The 13,045-nt window shown below is 48.6% G+C and overlaps 1 protein-coding gene across 3 annotated transcripts in view; it reads left to right on the top strand.

Moving 5' to 3' along the window:
* Positions 1-13,045, top strand: part of frmd3 (FERM domain containing 3) — a 387,539-nt gene that overhangs the window by 191,006 nt on the left and 183,488 nt on the right. For all 3 annotated transcript variants that reach the window (XM_068028875.1, XM_068028873.1, XM_068028874.1), the window contains one exon: positions 4,626-4,723. In XM_068028875.1, the coding sequence (XP_067884976.1) occupies positions 4,626-4,723 (98 nt within the window). The remainder of the gene's footprint in view (positions 1-4,625; positions 4,724-13,045) is intronic.

Below are 13,045 nucleotides of genomic sequence, written 5' to 3'. Positions count from 1 at the left end.
TCTCTTTCTGAAGGGTGGCTGCAGAAGCCCACCCTCTCAGACCAAGCATGCCTGCATAGAGGTGGCGGAGACAATGAGTAGACACAGTATGGTCCGCAGGCACTGGATCCACTGCAGGAAGAGGTTCAATTACCTTATTCGCTCTGGCAAGGTGAGTGCAATTCTGAACCCTTAGGACAGGCCTCTGGGTATTCAACCTTGAGCGGACACTCTAACTGAGGAGTCTGAGGCCACATGCTGCTCCTGAACATAGGAGGAGCTTACTTACTGACATCTCAGCAAAGCTCAGAGCTATAGTGCTGCCCAGGACCTGTCAGCACTGATACATGGACCTTCTTATGTGAATCAGCCTTTGGCATTGGCCATAGAGTCCAGCAGTGCCTTTATTTTGTCCTTGTAGGAGAAATGGGCTCACAATGTCCACGTAAAGTGCTTAGACAGGAGGAGGGGTTCCCTTCCTACACGTCATCACCACAATGGAAGAGGTGGTCATGGAGATCGCTAGGGTCGTTGACCACGTGCAAGTCGGGGAAGGCAAGATGGGAATCACTGATGCAGAGCGTGAATAGAAACTGCAATGTGTACATTAAGGGGGTGCATTGCACTCCAGCCTGTCCAACAGCATGCCAAAGACTCAGCTGCATTGGGAAGCTTCAGCTCTGCAGAGGCTTCTGCTCTCCAAGGCTAGTCCTCATGATCTCTTCTTGTGTCTCCCGCGGGAGCTGACGCCAAGGTGCAAAGACCGATTCATACACCATCACTGGGCCACGTGCTGACAGAGCAGACCTCAGACCAAGCACCGTCATACCTTGCAAGTGCACCCTCTATCAGTGCAGATACAGTCACTTCAGTGGGACCTTGCATGCAATTAGATTGGGTGGCACTGTATGATGAGAGTGGCACGAGTGTGCAGGAAGAGGTGAAAGAGGCAGAGGCAACTGTGGTTTGTCCCTTTTGGAGGATGGAGGACAACTGCTGTCCTGCTCAGCCGGGCACAGATACAGGACCTCAGGAGTCACAGGATAGGAGCCCCTACTTAGACCAGCAGCAACAGATGTATTCCCACATGTCAGAGTTCCCTGAGGCAGTGCATGGTCATGGGCTGAGAATGAAGGAGTCCATCTGTCACATGTACACCTCCATGGCTCAGGGCTTTGAGCGCATAAGCTCCTCCATTGAAAGATTTGCCAACCTCATGGGGAGCCATATGTGGCAGCACATGTAGTGCATGAAGGAACTCCACACTGATGTTCACAGGATGTATGACACACACTTGTAGCTTTAACCGGTCAGTGGTGCTAATGGCACAGAGATGTTTGGAGGGGATGCCTGTTGTGCCTCTGCTGGTAGTCCCCTCCAGCCAAAGGCTGAAGCACTCACCGAGGAAGATGAGGGTACCACCCCTCATGGTGCGCCATCATCATTAATAACCTCCTTGGTCCCTCTGAGGGAGCATCTGTGCAGCACAGCCCAGTGGCAGACGCTGCTCCTGCAATAACACTGGTGCAGCAACCTCTGGAGGTGCCCACACAAGCACCTCCCGCAATGAGTTTGACTGCCACATGCATCTCAGCTACAAGTCAAGGCAAGTGAGCAGGCTGCTTCCATCTCATTCGAAGCCACATAGGGAGCACCGTGTAGAACTGGCCGAGAGCGGAGGCCATCGCGTCAGGCAGAGCACTGAGTGGGTCACTGGGGTGTATATCACCTGTAACTGTGCACCTTTTGTCTTTTTGATCACCATGTAAATGTTAACACATGAATCCAGACATGTGAGCTTCCTTTTATTAATGGCAGGACAAGAAAAGAGGGATGAAGTGGTGAAGGGGAGCAAGGATCTGTGAATGATGACAATGAAACCCCTGGGCAGATGTGCATCCTTCAACAGCAGCAAACGTTAATCTGTTCCAGGCTGCGTCTTCAATGAAAGTGTTCTCACAGGAAGCTCAAAGTGAGTTCCATACCCTGCCATTCTTCCTGAGTTAGAGGGGCTCAGCTGAAACAAGTCTGAATCAGATGATCCCTGATGTTGATGGCATCCTGACAAATCCCTTGAGCCCTGCGCCGGGGCCGGCCACCTCTCTGTGCAGTTTAGTTTAGAGATACAGCACTGAAACAGGCCCTTCGGCCCACCGAGTCTGTGCCGACCATCAACCACCCATTTATACTAATCCTACACTAATCCCATATTCCTACCATATCCCCACCTGTCCCTATATTTCCCTACCACCTACCTATACTAGGGGCAATTTATAATGGCCAATTTACCTATCAACCTGCAAGTCTTTGGCATGTGGGAGGAAACCGGAGCACCCGGAGGAAACCCACGCAGACACAGGGAGAACTTGCAAACTCCACACAGGCAGTACCCAGTATTGGACCCGGGTCGCTGGAGCTGTGAGGCTGCAGTGCTAACCACTGCGCCACTGTGCCGCCCCTCTGTGTTCTGCATCTTCCTCCTCCTCTTCCACTTCCTGCTTCTCCATTCAGTCCGATGAGCTGTGTCCATCCAGCGTTTCACCCTCGTCAATGTCCACACCTCTTTGGCCATGTTATAGAGAATACAGCTGAGCACCTGTCACACAGACACAAAAAAGTGTGATGATACAAATTGTGGATAGGTCTGAAGAGTTATAGAAACTGACTTTGTCTTTAAAAAATGGACTTGCTTTTAAATAGCGAACAATGCTCCAAAATGGCCGCTGAAGAGAAAAGGGGCTTAGCCTTTGTATATTCAAAGCGTCTGACAGGGACAAAGGAAAATCCTCAAAGCTAAGAGATATCAATTACACCCATCCTAAAACATTTTCAAATTGAGTGTCTTCTGAAACAAAGAAGGTGTGAAGTAGCCATGTCCTGGGCCATTGTACAATCGTCATGGGGAAGAGACTAGAGAGTCTCCAACCAGGAGGTGAGAAGTAACAGAGCTTGACCTTCAAAAGTAGCCTAGACTGAGACACCCCAGAAAGAAGAAAAGCAGAATCCAGAAGCTTGTTTCCAGCAAACCAGAAGGCACATACCCTGCTGTGAAATTCTACATCTACACTTTATACAGCAGTGAACTAGAAGTGATCCACCGTCTTCAAATGAACTTTCAACCAAGAGGGAAATCTAAAAACACCTCAGGCCTGCAACCTACGAAAACTCAATTTCCAAAAGAATTCTACAGGTTTACCATGAACTCCCCTGAAACCTACCACCCACTATAATCATTTACCCCTTTTTTCCCTCTCTATCTGTCTCGTGTGTGTGTGCGCGTGCAAGCGAATGTGAGTGGATGCAGTTGTGATAATTGCGGGATAAGGCGTATTGATGTATAAACAATCGATTTTCTGTTTTTAAACCTATGAGAAAACCTGTTGTTGACTGTTTATTTGACAAATAAAACACAAAGGGGTTAAATCCTAATAACAAAACACACTTGCTGTGGTCAGGTAGGATTTGAACAGTGGGACCCACCGAAACCTCAGCACGTGGCTGTAACACCGCCACAATGCGTGAGACCCTTGCTGGAGTGTACTGCACGGCACCACCCAACCGATACAGGCTCTCAAACTGCATCTACAGAAGCTCGATGGCCTGCACAGTGGTGCCCCTTGTGAGCAGATGGCTTCGATTGTAGAGTCTCTGTGCTTCTGTCTCGAGTTCTCGTAGAGGGGTGAGTATCTATCTCTTCAAGGGATATCCTATATCCCCTAGAATCCATTCATGTAGTTTGTCGTGTGGAATGAAGAGCTGTGACTGTGGATGAAGGAGTCATGGCAATTGCCAGGAAAACAAGTGCACACATGCAAGTAGCTCTTGCTGTGGTCACAGACCATTTGAACGTTGAGGGAATGGAAGCCCTTCCTGTTGATGAAGCTGACTGGACAGTCACTGGGTGCCATGATAGCCACCTGGGCGCTTTTGATGATGCCCTGCCCCTGGGGGAATCCAGTGATGGAGGCACAATCCATCACCCTTTGTGTCTGCAAGACTTTTCTGTCTGGAATTGAATGTACTGTCCAGCTCTGGCAAAGAGGGCATCAATGACTTGCAAGATACAGCGGTGTCCAGCTTCTTGCAAGACGCCACCAAGGTCCATCGCTGATCCTTGGAAGGTGTCTGAGGCGAAGATGTTCAAGGGCACAGTGACTTTGACGGCTACTGCAGGGCATGGCGAGCAGTGCTGTGAGGTGCGACGTTTTCTGCAATGAGGACACAAATCTCTGTGACAATCTGCCTGGAGAGTCACAGTCTCCTGCAGCACTGGTTTTCCAACATGTCCAGGTAGCTCCATCTTCAACGCTACAGCCTATGCTGAGATTTGGCCTTCCTGCCCCTCGTGCAATGCTTGGTCCTTCCAAATGACATAGTTCTGTAGCATGCAACAGATCACCACAAATCAAGAGACTCTCCTGGTGCTAGACTGCAAGACTCCACTGGGTTGATCCAAGCATTAGAACCTTTTAGGATGCTAGTGATTTGCTGAATGATCGCTCAAGCTTGAGTGTGTCTGTCATTGTATTAATGCTCAGCTTCTGTGCTGGGGTGGGGAGGTGGGGTTAAAATCAGGCCTGCTATGCCAGCTTCTTAAAATGAGTATTTTGTGAAACAGTTGTTCATTTAAATTTGTTCTTTCACAGGTATTTGTTGTACCTTCAAATTAAAAGAGACATATTTCATGGACGCCTACTTTGTTCTTTGTCAGATGCTGCTTCCTTGGGTGCATATACTTTACAAGGTAGGCCAACAAGTGCAACGGGATCCAGTTTATCACCTTATTTGGATTAATCCAAAGTTATAATCTCCTTGAAAAAGTTGTTCTCAAACCAAATATCAACCTTCTGATAAGTTTAATCAACTATTCTAAAATTAAATTGATCCGTTTATTGTTTTTAATTTTTTTAATGTAGCAATAGATAACATTTTTACACATCTTGTACATATTTGAAGGATTCTGCAGTGGTTGAACATTGGAATAGCATATGAACTGCAGATTGGCTATTACCCGGTATAACTGCTGCAAGGAAATAAGTGCAAATACTAAAATATAATTAAAAAAAATTATTGAGATAAATGTCCAATCCCCCCTCAGGGGGCCACATAAAATCCCGACCAATACTCCAGTTGGAGCCAAACCAGAGTTTTATAAAGGTTTGTCATATCTTCCTTGCTTTTGTACTCTATGGGCTGGATCTTGTGCTCAGCCGGAAGGTGGGTTTTGTGGCGAGGGAGGTTGGAGAATCGGAGCAGAATCGCCTGCCATGGAACCCAACGCCGTAATGCCGGGTTCCGATTTTCCCAGCGTGGTGAAGATCCATTGCGGCACCTCCGGCACTCTGCGACTGGACCATAATTTAAATATGTAAAGTACCTTTTTGTGTTGAGTAGAATGCAATTTGCCTGATCCTACCAGCCGTTTGCAATCTTCGGCTTGACATGCGACACTCACGTGCCTTCACTTTCCCTTCATTGAAAAGTTGGCGCCACCGAGGCGAGAGCACTTGGTGCCTGCAAAGGTGCATTGCTATCCTTCGGATTTGTTGCAACATCAGACACAGCCACTAAGTTTAATCCCCCGAAGTGAAGGGAGGTGTGTATTGTAGAGCATGGGGTGGGGGGGGGGGAAGGGGAAACTCTGCAATTGTCTATCATTGAGGAGGGGAAGGGGGAACTCTGCAATTCTGTACCGTTGCGGGGGTGGGGGAAGGGGGGGAGCTCCGAAAATGGATACACTATTTGGCAGGCGGTGCGCAGAACTGGGCAACTGTATAAGTTGCTTTTGTTGGGGGTCCAGTGCAGGCACCTCATATGGTATTCCGATGGTCATGATGGCTTGCACTTACTTAAAGGTTATGCGGGCAACGTCAGGCCATACCATAGAGCACATGTCGGAATGCTGTGGAACCAGAAATTAACACAAATCTCTGCCCAGATAGGTGTACTTGACCTTTTGAAGGTACCAGAAGTTACCAGGAGCATAGAGATGGATATGATCCGCCCTGTTTTCCTTGATCCCCTTGCTGTGGTCAGGCATCTTCGCTAGAGGCGGACCCAAGAGGGAGCTACGGCCCAGGAGGAAACTCCCACGTACGAGCAGCCGTAGCCACCCAGGCACACAGTAGCCCAGATATGCCAGTGAGTCCATAGGACTCATATAACATACCTCCAGACGTCTGAGCGCCAGTGCCAGAGATGATTATGGGTGACCAGAAAGGCCGTCACACACCTCTGTGCACTGATAAATGATGACCTGCAACCAATGGGCTTTGGTGGTCACCCTATGCCTGTGGCCCTCAAAATTACTGTGGCCCTAAACTTCTACGCCTCGGGATCATTCCAGGGATCCACTGGCAACATGTCTGGGGTCTCTCAATCCACAGTGGACCGCTGCATCAAGGAGGTGACCGATGCTTTGTTCAGGAGGGCCGGTGACTATGTCTGCTTCACAACTGATCCTGAGAAATGAACATCTAGGGGTATTCAGTATTTAGGAAGGACAGACAAAAACCAAAAGGCGGTGCAGTTGCATTGCTGGTTAAAGAGGAAATTAACGCAATAGTGAGGAAAGATATTAGGTCTGACGAGGTGGAATCTGCATGGGTAGAGCTGAGAAACACTAAGGGGCAAAAAACGTTAGTGGGGGTTGTATATAGACCCCCAAACTGTCGTGGTGATGTTGGGAATGGCATTAAAGAGGAAATTAGAGATGCATGCGATAAAGGAACATCTGTAATTATGGGTGATTTTAATCTGCATATAGATTGGGCAAATCAAATTAGTCACAATACCGTAGAGGAGGAATTCTTGGAGTGTATACGGGATGGTTTTCTAGATCAATATGTTGAGGAACCAACTAGAGAACAGGCCATCCTAGACTGGGTGTTGTGTAATGAGAGAGGAATAATTGACAGTCTAGTTGTGCGAGACCCCTTGGGGATGAGCGACCATAATATGATAGAATTCTTCATCAAGATGGAGAGTGACGTAGTTGATTCTGAGACTAGGGTCCTGAATCTTAGTAAAGGAAACTACGAAGGTATGAGGCGCATGTTGGCTATGATGGATTGGGAAACGTTACTTAAAGGGACGACAGTGGAAAGGCAATGGCAAACATTCAAAGAGTGTATGGATGAACTGCAACAATTGTTTATTCCTGTCTGGTGCAAAAATAAAACGGGAAAGGTAGCCAAACCATGGCTTACAAGGGAAATTAGAGATAACATTAGATCCAAGGAAGAGGCATACAAATTCTCCAGAAAAAACAACAGACCTGAAGATTGGGAGCAGTTTAGAATTCAGCAAAGGAGGACCAAGGGACTAATTAAGAAGGGGAAAATAGAGTACGAGAGCAAGCTTGCAGGGAACATAAAAACTGACTGTAAAAGTTTCTATAGGTTTGTGAAGAGAAAAAGATTAGTGAAGACAAATGTAGCTCCCTTACACTCAGAAACGGGACATTATTATGGGGAACAAAGAAATGGCTGACCAACTAAATACATACTTTGTTTCTGTCTTCACAAAGGAGGACACAAAAATCATACCAGAAATGTTGGGGAACACAGGGTTTAGTGAGAGAGAAGAACTGAAGTAAATCAGTATCAGTAGAGGAATGGTGTTGGGGAAATTGATGGGATTGAAGGCCGATTAATCCCCAGGGTCTGATAATCTACATCCCAGAGTAATTTCAATTTATTATGTGTTTGTCAATAATCGCTCTCTTCATCTGGGACCCCGAGCTCAGCGTCCGATATGGCACGTGCTCCTTGGCTTCCGACTAACTCCAGTGCCTCATCTTTGGCCTGTGACAGAGGCCTCAGGTCGGGCACCCCACCACCGGTCCTGGACGCCTCCCTACTTTTAGGGCCCTCTTCTCCTGAAAGACTAAGGATGCACTGTTAAGTTCCAAATGTCTATTCAGCACGTCAAACCTAACATGGGCCCCTATTCTGCAACGGGGGATGTTGCTTCTCTTATAATGACTGTCACTGTCATGGGTTTAATGTGGCCAATGAGAGAAACGAGGGCAACTGGTCTCATTTATGCAGTCAGTAATCAGCTATCATTATGCTATGACCTTCCAATCATTAGAATGGCTGTCTCAAATGTGCACCTTTATGCTTATGGGCAAGCGGATCGCATCAAGCTATGTTGAACCGCTGAACCTACCTTGGCTGAGCATAAGAGGTCACTGACCCTCTTCCTGCACTGGACTGAGTTACGACGATTGACCCCACATCTGCTGACCTCCTCTGCGATCTCTGTCCAGGCTTGCTTGGTCAGGCGGGAGGAACTCTTCTTGCCATCATCTGGGAAGAGGACCTGCTGCCTTTCCCTTGCAGCCTGGAGAAGGATCAGCTGGGAGATATAACTGAACCATGGGGCCACTCTTGCTCTGACGTTTGACATTCTCAGTACTATGCCCAGGGGTTCTGCTTGCTGAGGTTGCAATTGATGCTAATGTACAGACCATTTCAATAACTCTGCTGCTGTACCATTCAAGGAAGGAGTAAATGCAGGGCTGGCAACCTTTTAATGATGGTGCCAGCACGTGATCCAACATCAGGTAACGCCATTCACGGCGTTGCCAATGCTGCCCCCGCCACGTAATTGGGGGGGAATGGACGCTGTCATGATGGTAAGTTGCCACCTGCTGCATAATCACAGTAACATGGCGCGTGGGTCACGTGCAGGACTGCTGACATTTTTTATTCATTCATGGGATGTGGGCGTCGCTGACCAGGCCAACATTTATTGCCCATTCCTAATTGCCCTTGAGAAGGTAGTGGTGAGCTGCCTTCTTGAACCGCTGCAGTCCATGTGGAGTAGGTACACCCACAGTGCTGTTAGGAAGGGAGTTCCAGGATTTTGATCCAGCGACAGTGAAGGGACGGAGATATAGTTCCAAGTCAGGATGGTGTGTGACTTGGAGGGGAACTTGCAGGTGGTGGTGCCCCCATGCATTTGCTGCCCTTGTCCTTCTGGTTGGTAGAGGTCGCGGGTTTGGAAGGTGCTGTCGAAGGAGCCTTTGTGCGTTGCTGCAGTGCATCTTGTAGATGGTACACACTGCTGCCACTGTGCGTCGCTGGTGGAAGGAGTGAATGTTTGTAGATGGGGTGCCAATCAAGCAGGCTGCTTTGTCCTGGATGGTGTCGAGCTTCTTGAGTATTGTTGGAGCTGCACCCATCCAGGTAAGTAGAGAGTATTCCATCATACTCCTGACTTGTGCCTTGCAGATGGTGGACAGGCTTTGGGGAGTCAGGAGGTGAGTTACTCGCCTCAGGATTCCTCGCCTCTGACCTGCTCTTGTAGCCACGGTATTTATATGGCTACTCCAGTTCAGTTTCTGGTCATTGGTAGCCCCTAGGATGTTGATAGTGGGGGATTCAGCGATGGTAATGCCATTGAATGTCAAGGGGAGATGGTTAGATTCTGTCTTGTTGGAGATAGTCATTGCCTGGCACCTGTGTGGCGCGAATGTTACTTGCCACTTATCAGCTCAAGCCTGGATGTTGTCCAGGTCTTGCTGCATTTCTACATGGACTGCTTCAGTATCTGAGGAGTCATGAATGATGCTGAACATTGTGCAATCATCAGCGAACATCCCCACTTCTGACCTTATGATTGACGGAAGGTCATTGATGAAGCAGCTGAAGGCCTAGGACACTACTCTGAGGAACTCCTGCAGTGACGTCCTGGAGCTCAGATGATTGACCTCCAACAACCACAACCATCTTCCTTTGCGCTAGGTATGACTCCAGCCAGCGGCGGGTTTTCTCCCCGATTCCCATTGACCTTAGTTTTGCTGGGGCTCTTTGATGCCATACTCGGTCAAATGCTGCCTTGATGTCAAGGGCAGTCACTCTCACCTCACCTCTTGAGTTCAGCTTTTTTGTCCATGTTTAAACCAAGGCTGTAGTGAGGTCAGGAGCTGAATGACCCTGGCGGAACCCAAACTGGGTGTCACTGAGCAGGTTATTGCTAAGCAAGTGCCGCTTGCTGTTGATGACACCTTCCATCACTTACTGATGATTTGAGAGTAGACTGATAGAGCGGTAATTGGCCAGGTTGGACTTGTCCTGCTGTTTGTGTACAGGACATACCTGGGCAATTTTCCACATTGCCGGGTAGATGCCAGTATTGTAGCTATACTGAAACAGCTTGGCTCGGGGTGCGGCAAGTTCTGGAGCACAGGTCTTCAGTACTGTTGCCGGAATATTGTCAGGGCCCATAGCCTTTGCAGAATCCAGTGCCTTCAGTCGTTTCTTGATATCACGTGGAGTGAATCGAATTGGCTGAAGTCTGGCATCTGTGATGCTGGGGACTTCAGGAGGGGGCCAAGATGGATCATCAACTCGGCACTTCTGGCTGAAGATTGTTGCAAATGCTTCAGCCTTATCTTTTGCACTGATGTGCTGGGCTCCCCCATCATTGAGGATGGGGATATTTGTGGAGCCTCCTCCTCCAGTTAGTTGTTTAATTGTCCACCACCATTCACGGCTGGATGTGGCAGGACTGCAGAGCTTAGATCTGATTCGTTGGTTATGGGATCGCTTAGCTCTGTCTATCGCATGCTGCTTACGCCGTTTGGCACGCAGATAGTCTTGTGTTGTAGCTTCACCAGGTTAACACCTCATTTTGAGGTATGCCTGGTGCTGCTCCTGGCATGCCCTCCTGCACTCTTCATTGAACCAGGGTTGGTCTCCTGGCTTGATGGTAATGGTAGAGTGGGGGATATGCTGGGCCATGAGTTTACAGATTGTGGCTGAGTACAATTCTGCTGCTGCTGATGGCCCACAGCGCCTCATGGATGCCCAGTTTTGCATTGCTAGATCTGTTCGAAATCTATCCCATTTAGCACGGTGGTAGTGCCACACAACACGATGGAGGGTATCCTCAATGTGAAGGCAGGACTTTGTTCCAACGAGGACTGTGCGGTGGTCACTCCTACCAATACTGTCATGGACAGATGCATCTGCGGCAGGCAGATTGGTGAGGACGAGGTCAAGTATGTTTTCCCCTCTTGTTGGTTCCCTCACCACCTGCCTCATACCCAGTCTTGCAGATATGTTCTTTAGCTCGGTCAGTAGTGGTTCTACCGAGCCACTCTTGGTGATGGACATTGAAGTCCCCCACCCAGAGTACATTCTGTGCCCTCACCACCCTCAGTGCTTCCTCCAAGTGCTGTTCAACATGGAGGAGTATTGACTGATCAGCTGAGGGAGGGCAGTAGGTAGTAATCAGCAGGAGGTTTCCTTGTCCATGTTTGATCTGATGCCATGAGACTTCATGGGTTCCAGAGTCGATGTTGAGGACTCCCAGGGCAACTCCCTCCCTACTGTATACCACTGTGCTGCCACCTCTGGTGGGTCTGTCCTGCCGGTGGGACAGGACATACTCGGGGATGGTGATGGCAGTGTCTGGGACATTGTCTGTCAGGTATGATTCTGTGACTATGACTATGTCAGGCTGTTGCTTGACTAGTCTGTGGGACAGCTCTCCCAACTTTGGCACAAGCCCCCAGATGTTAGTAAGGAGGACTTTGCAGGGTCGACAGGGCTGGGTTTGCCATTGTCATTTCCGGTGCCTGGGTTGATGCCAGTGGTTCGTCTGGTTTAATTCCTTTTTACTGACTTCTTAGCGGTTAGATACAACTGCATGGCTTGCTAGGCCATTTCAGAGGGCATATAAGAGTTAACCACATTGCTGTGGGTCTGGAGTCACATGTTGGCCAGACCAGGTAAGGACAGCAGATTTCCTTCCCTAAAAACCCAGATAGAGCGGCACAGTGGCGCAGTGGTTAGCACCGCAGCCTCACAGCTCCAGCGACCCGGGTTCAATTCCGGGTACTGCCTGTGTGGAGTTTGCAAGTTCTCCCTGTGTCTGCGTGGGTTTCCTCCGGGTGCTCCGGTTTCCTATCACATGCCAAAGACTTGCAGGTTGATAGGTAAATTGGCCATTAGAAATTGCCCCTAATATAGGTAGGTGGTAGGGAAATATATAGGGATAGGTGGGGATGTGATAGGAATATGGGATTAGTGTAGGATTAGTGTAAACGGGTGGTTGATGGTCGGCACAGACTCGGTGGGCCGAAGGGCCTGTTTCAGTGCTGTATCTCTAAACTAAACTAAACTAAACAATCGACAATGGTTTCATGGCCATCATTAGACAAGCTTTTCAATTCCAGATTTATTAATTGAATTCAAATTCCACCTTCTGCTGTGGTGGGATTTGAACCCATATCCCCAGAGCAATAGCCTGGGTCTCTGGGTTACTAGTCCAGTGACAATACCACTAGGCTCATCCGCTGCTGCTCCCAGTGGCATGACCATAAAATCCAGCCTTCTATCTCTATTTATATATTTCTAATGATTTGTGGTATGACCTAACTGAACTTCATACACTAAGAATTTATTCTTTAAGGTGAATGGATGCTGCTTAATTTATGTTGCTTAGAATTACTTAGAATTTGCTGTGGTGGAGCATTTTTCTCAAATGTTATTCTCTGGGATGCGATGTTCCTTCTAAGTTGTGTGGCTACGAATAAATTCAAAGGACCCCTGCACTTAAACAAATCGGCCGAGCACTACATAAAAAATAGAGGGTACGTTTCTATGGAATATATTTTTCTCTGTATGTAAATTTAGAGAATCTGGGCTGTATTTTGTGTAGGAGGCGCTGTCCGGGAGCTGGGCTGAAAAGGCTGGGGGAATCCCTCCTCTGCATTTTCGCCGCCACCAGGAGCGATCCTGTGGTGTTTTTTAATTAAAGAGTCACGAGCCGGATTCCCGGCCCTTTAAAGATGGAGATCCCACCCCCATGAGGTGCTGGCCAATCACAGGGCTGGCAGCTCAGCAGGATCAGCAGCGTCACCAGGAGTGGTGTCCACTGCCAGTACTACAGAGGCCTTGGACCCAGGCCCAGCGCTGGAAACCTGGAGAAGAGTTAGATGAGGTGGGGTTGGTGTGGCGGGGTCGCCGGGGCCAGTCCGGAAGGCTCCGGTGAGGGGCGGGTGGAGAGTGGTTGTGAAGTCCAGGGGAAGGGGGCCCTGGGGGGTAAAGTT

The sequence above is a fragment of the Heterodontus francisci genome, chromosome 4, assembly GCF_036365525.1.
Source record: "Heterodontus francisci isolate sHetFra1 chromosome 4, sHetFra1.hap1, whole genome shotgun sequence".
Taxonomy (NCBI): Eukaryota; Metazoa; Chordata; class Chondrichthyes; order Heterodontiformes; family Heterodontidae; genus Heterodontus; species Heterodontus francisci.
The sequence above is the reverse complement of the archived record's forward strand: the minus strand, read 5'-3'. Positions and strand labels throughout refer to the sequence as shown.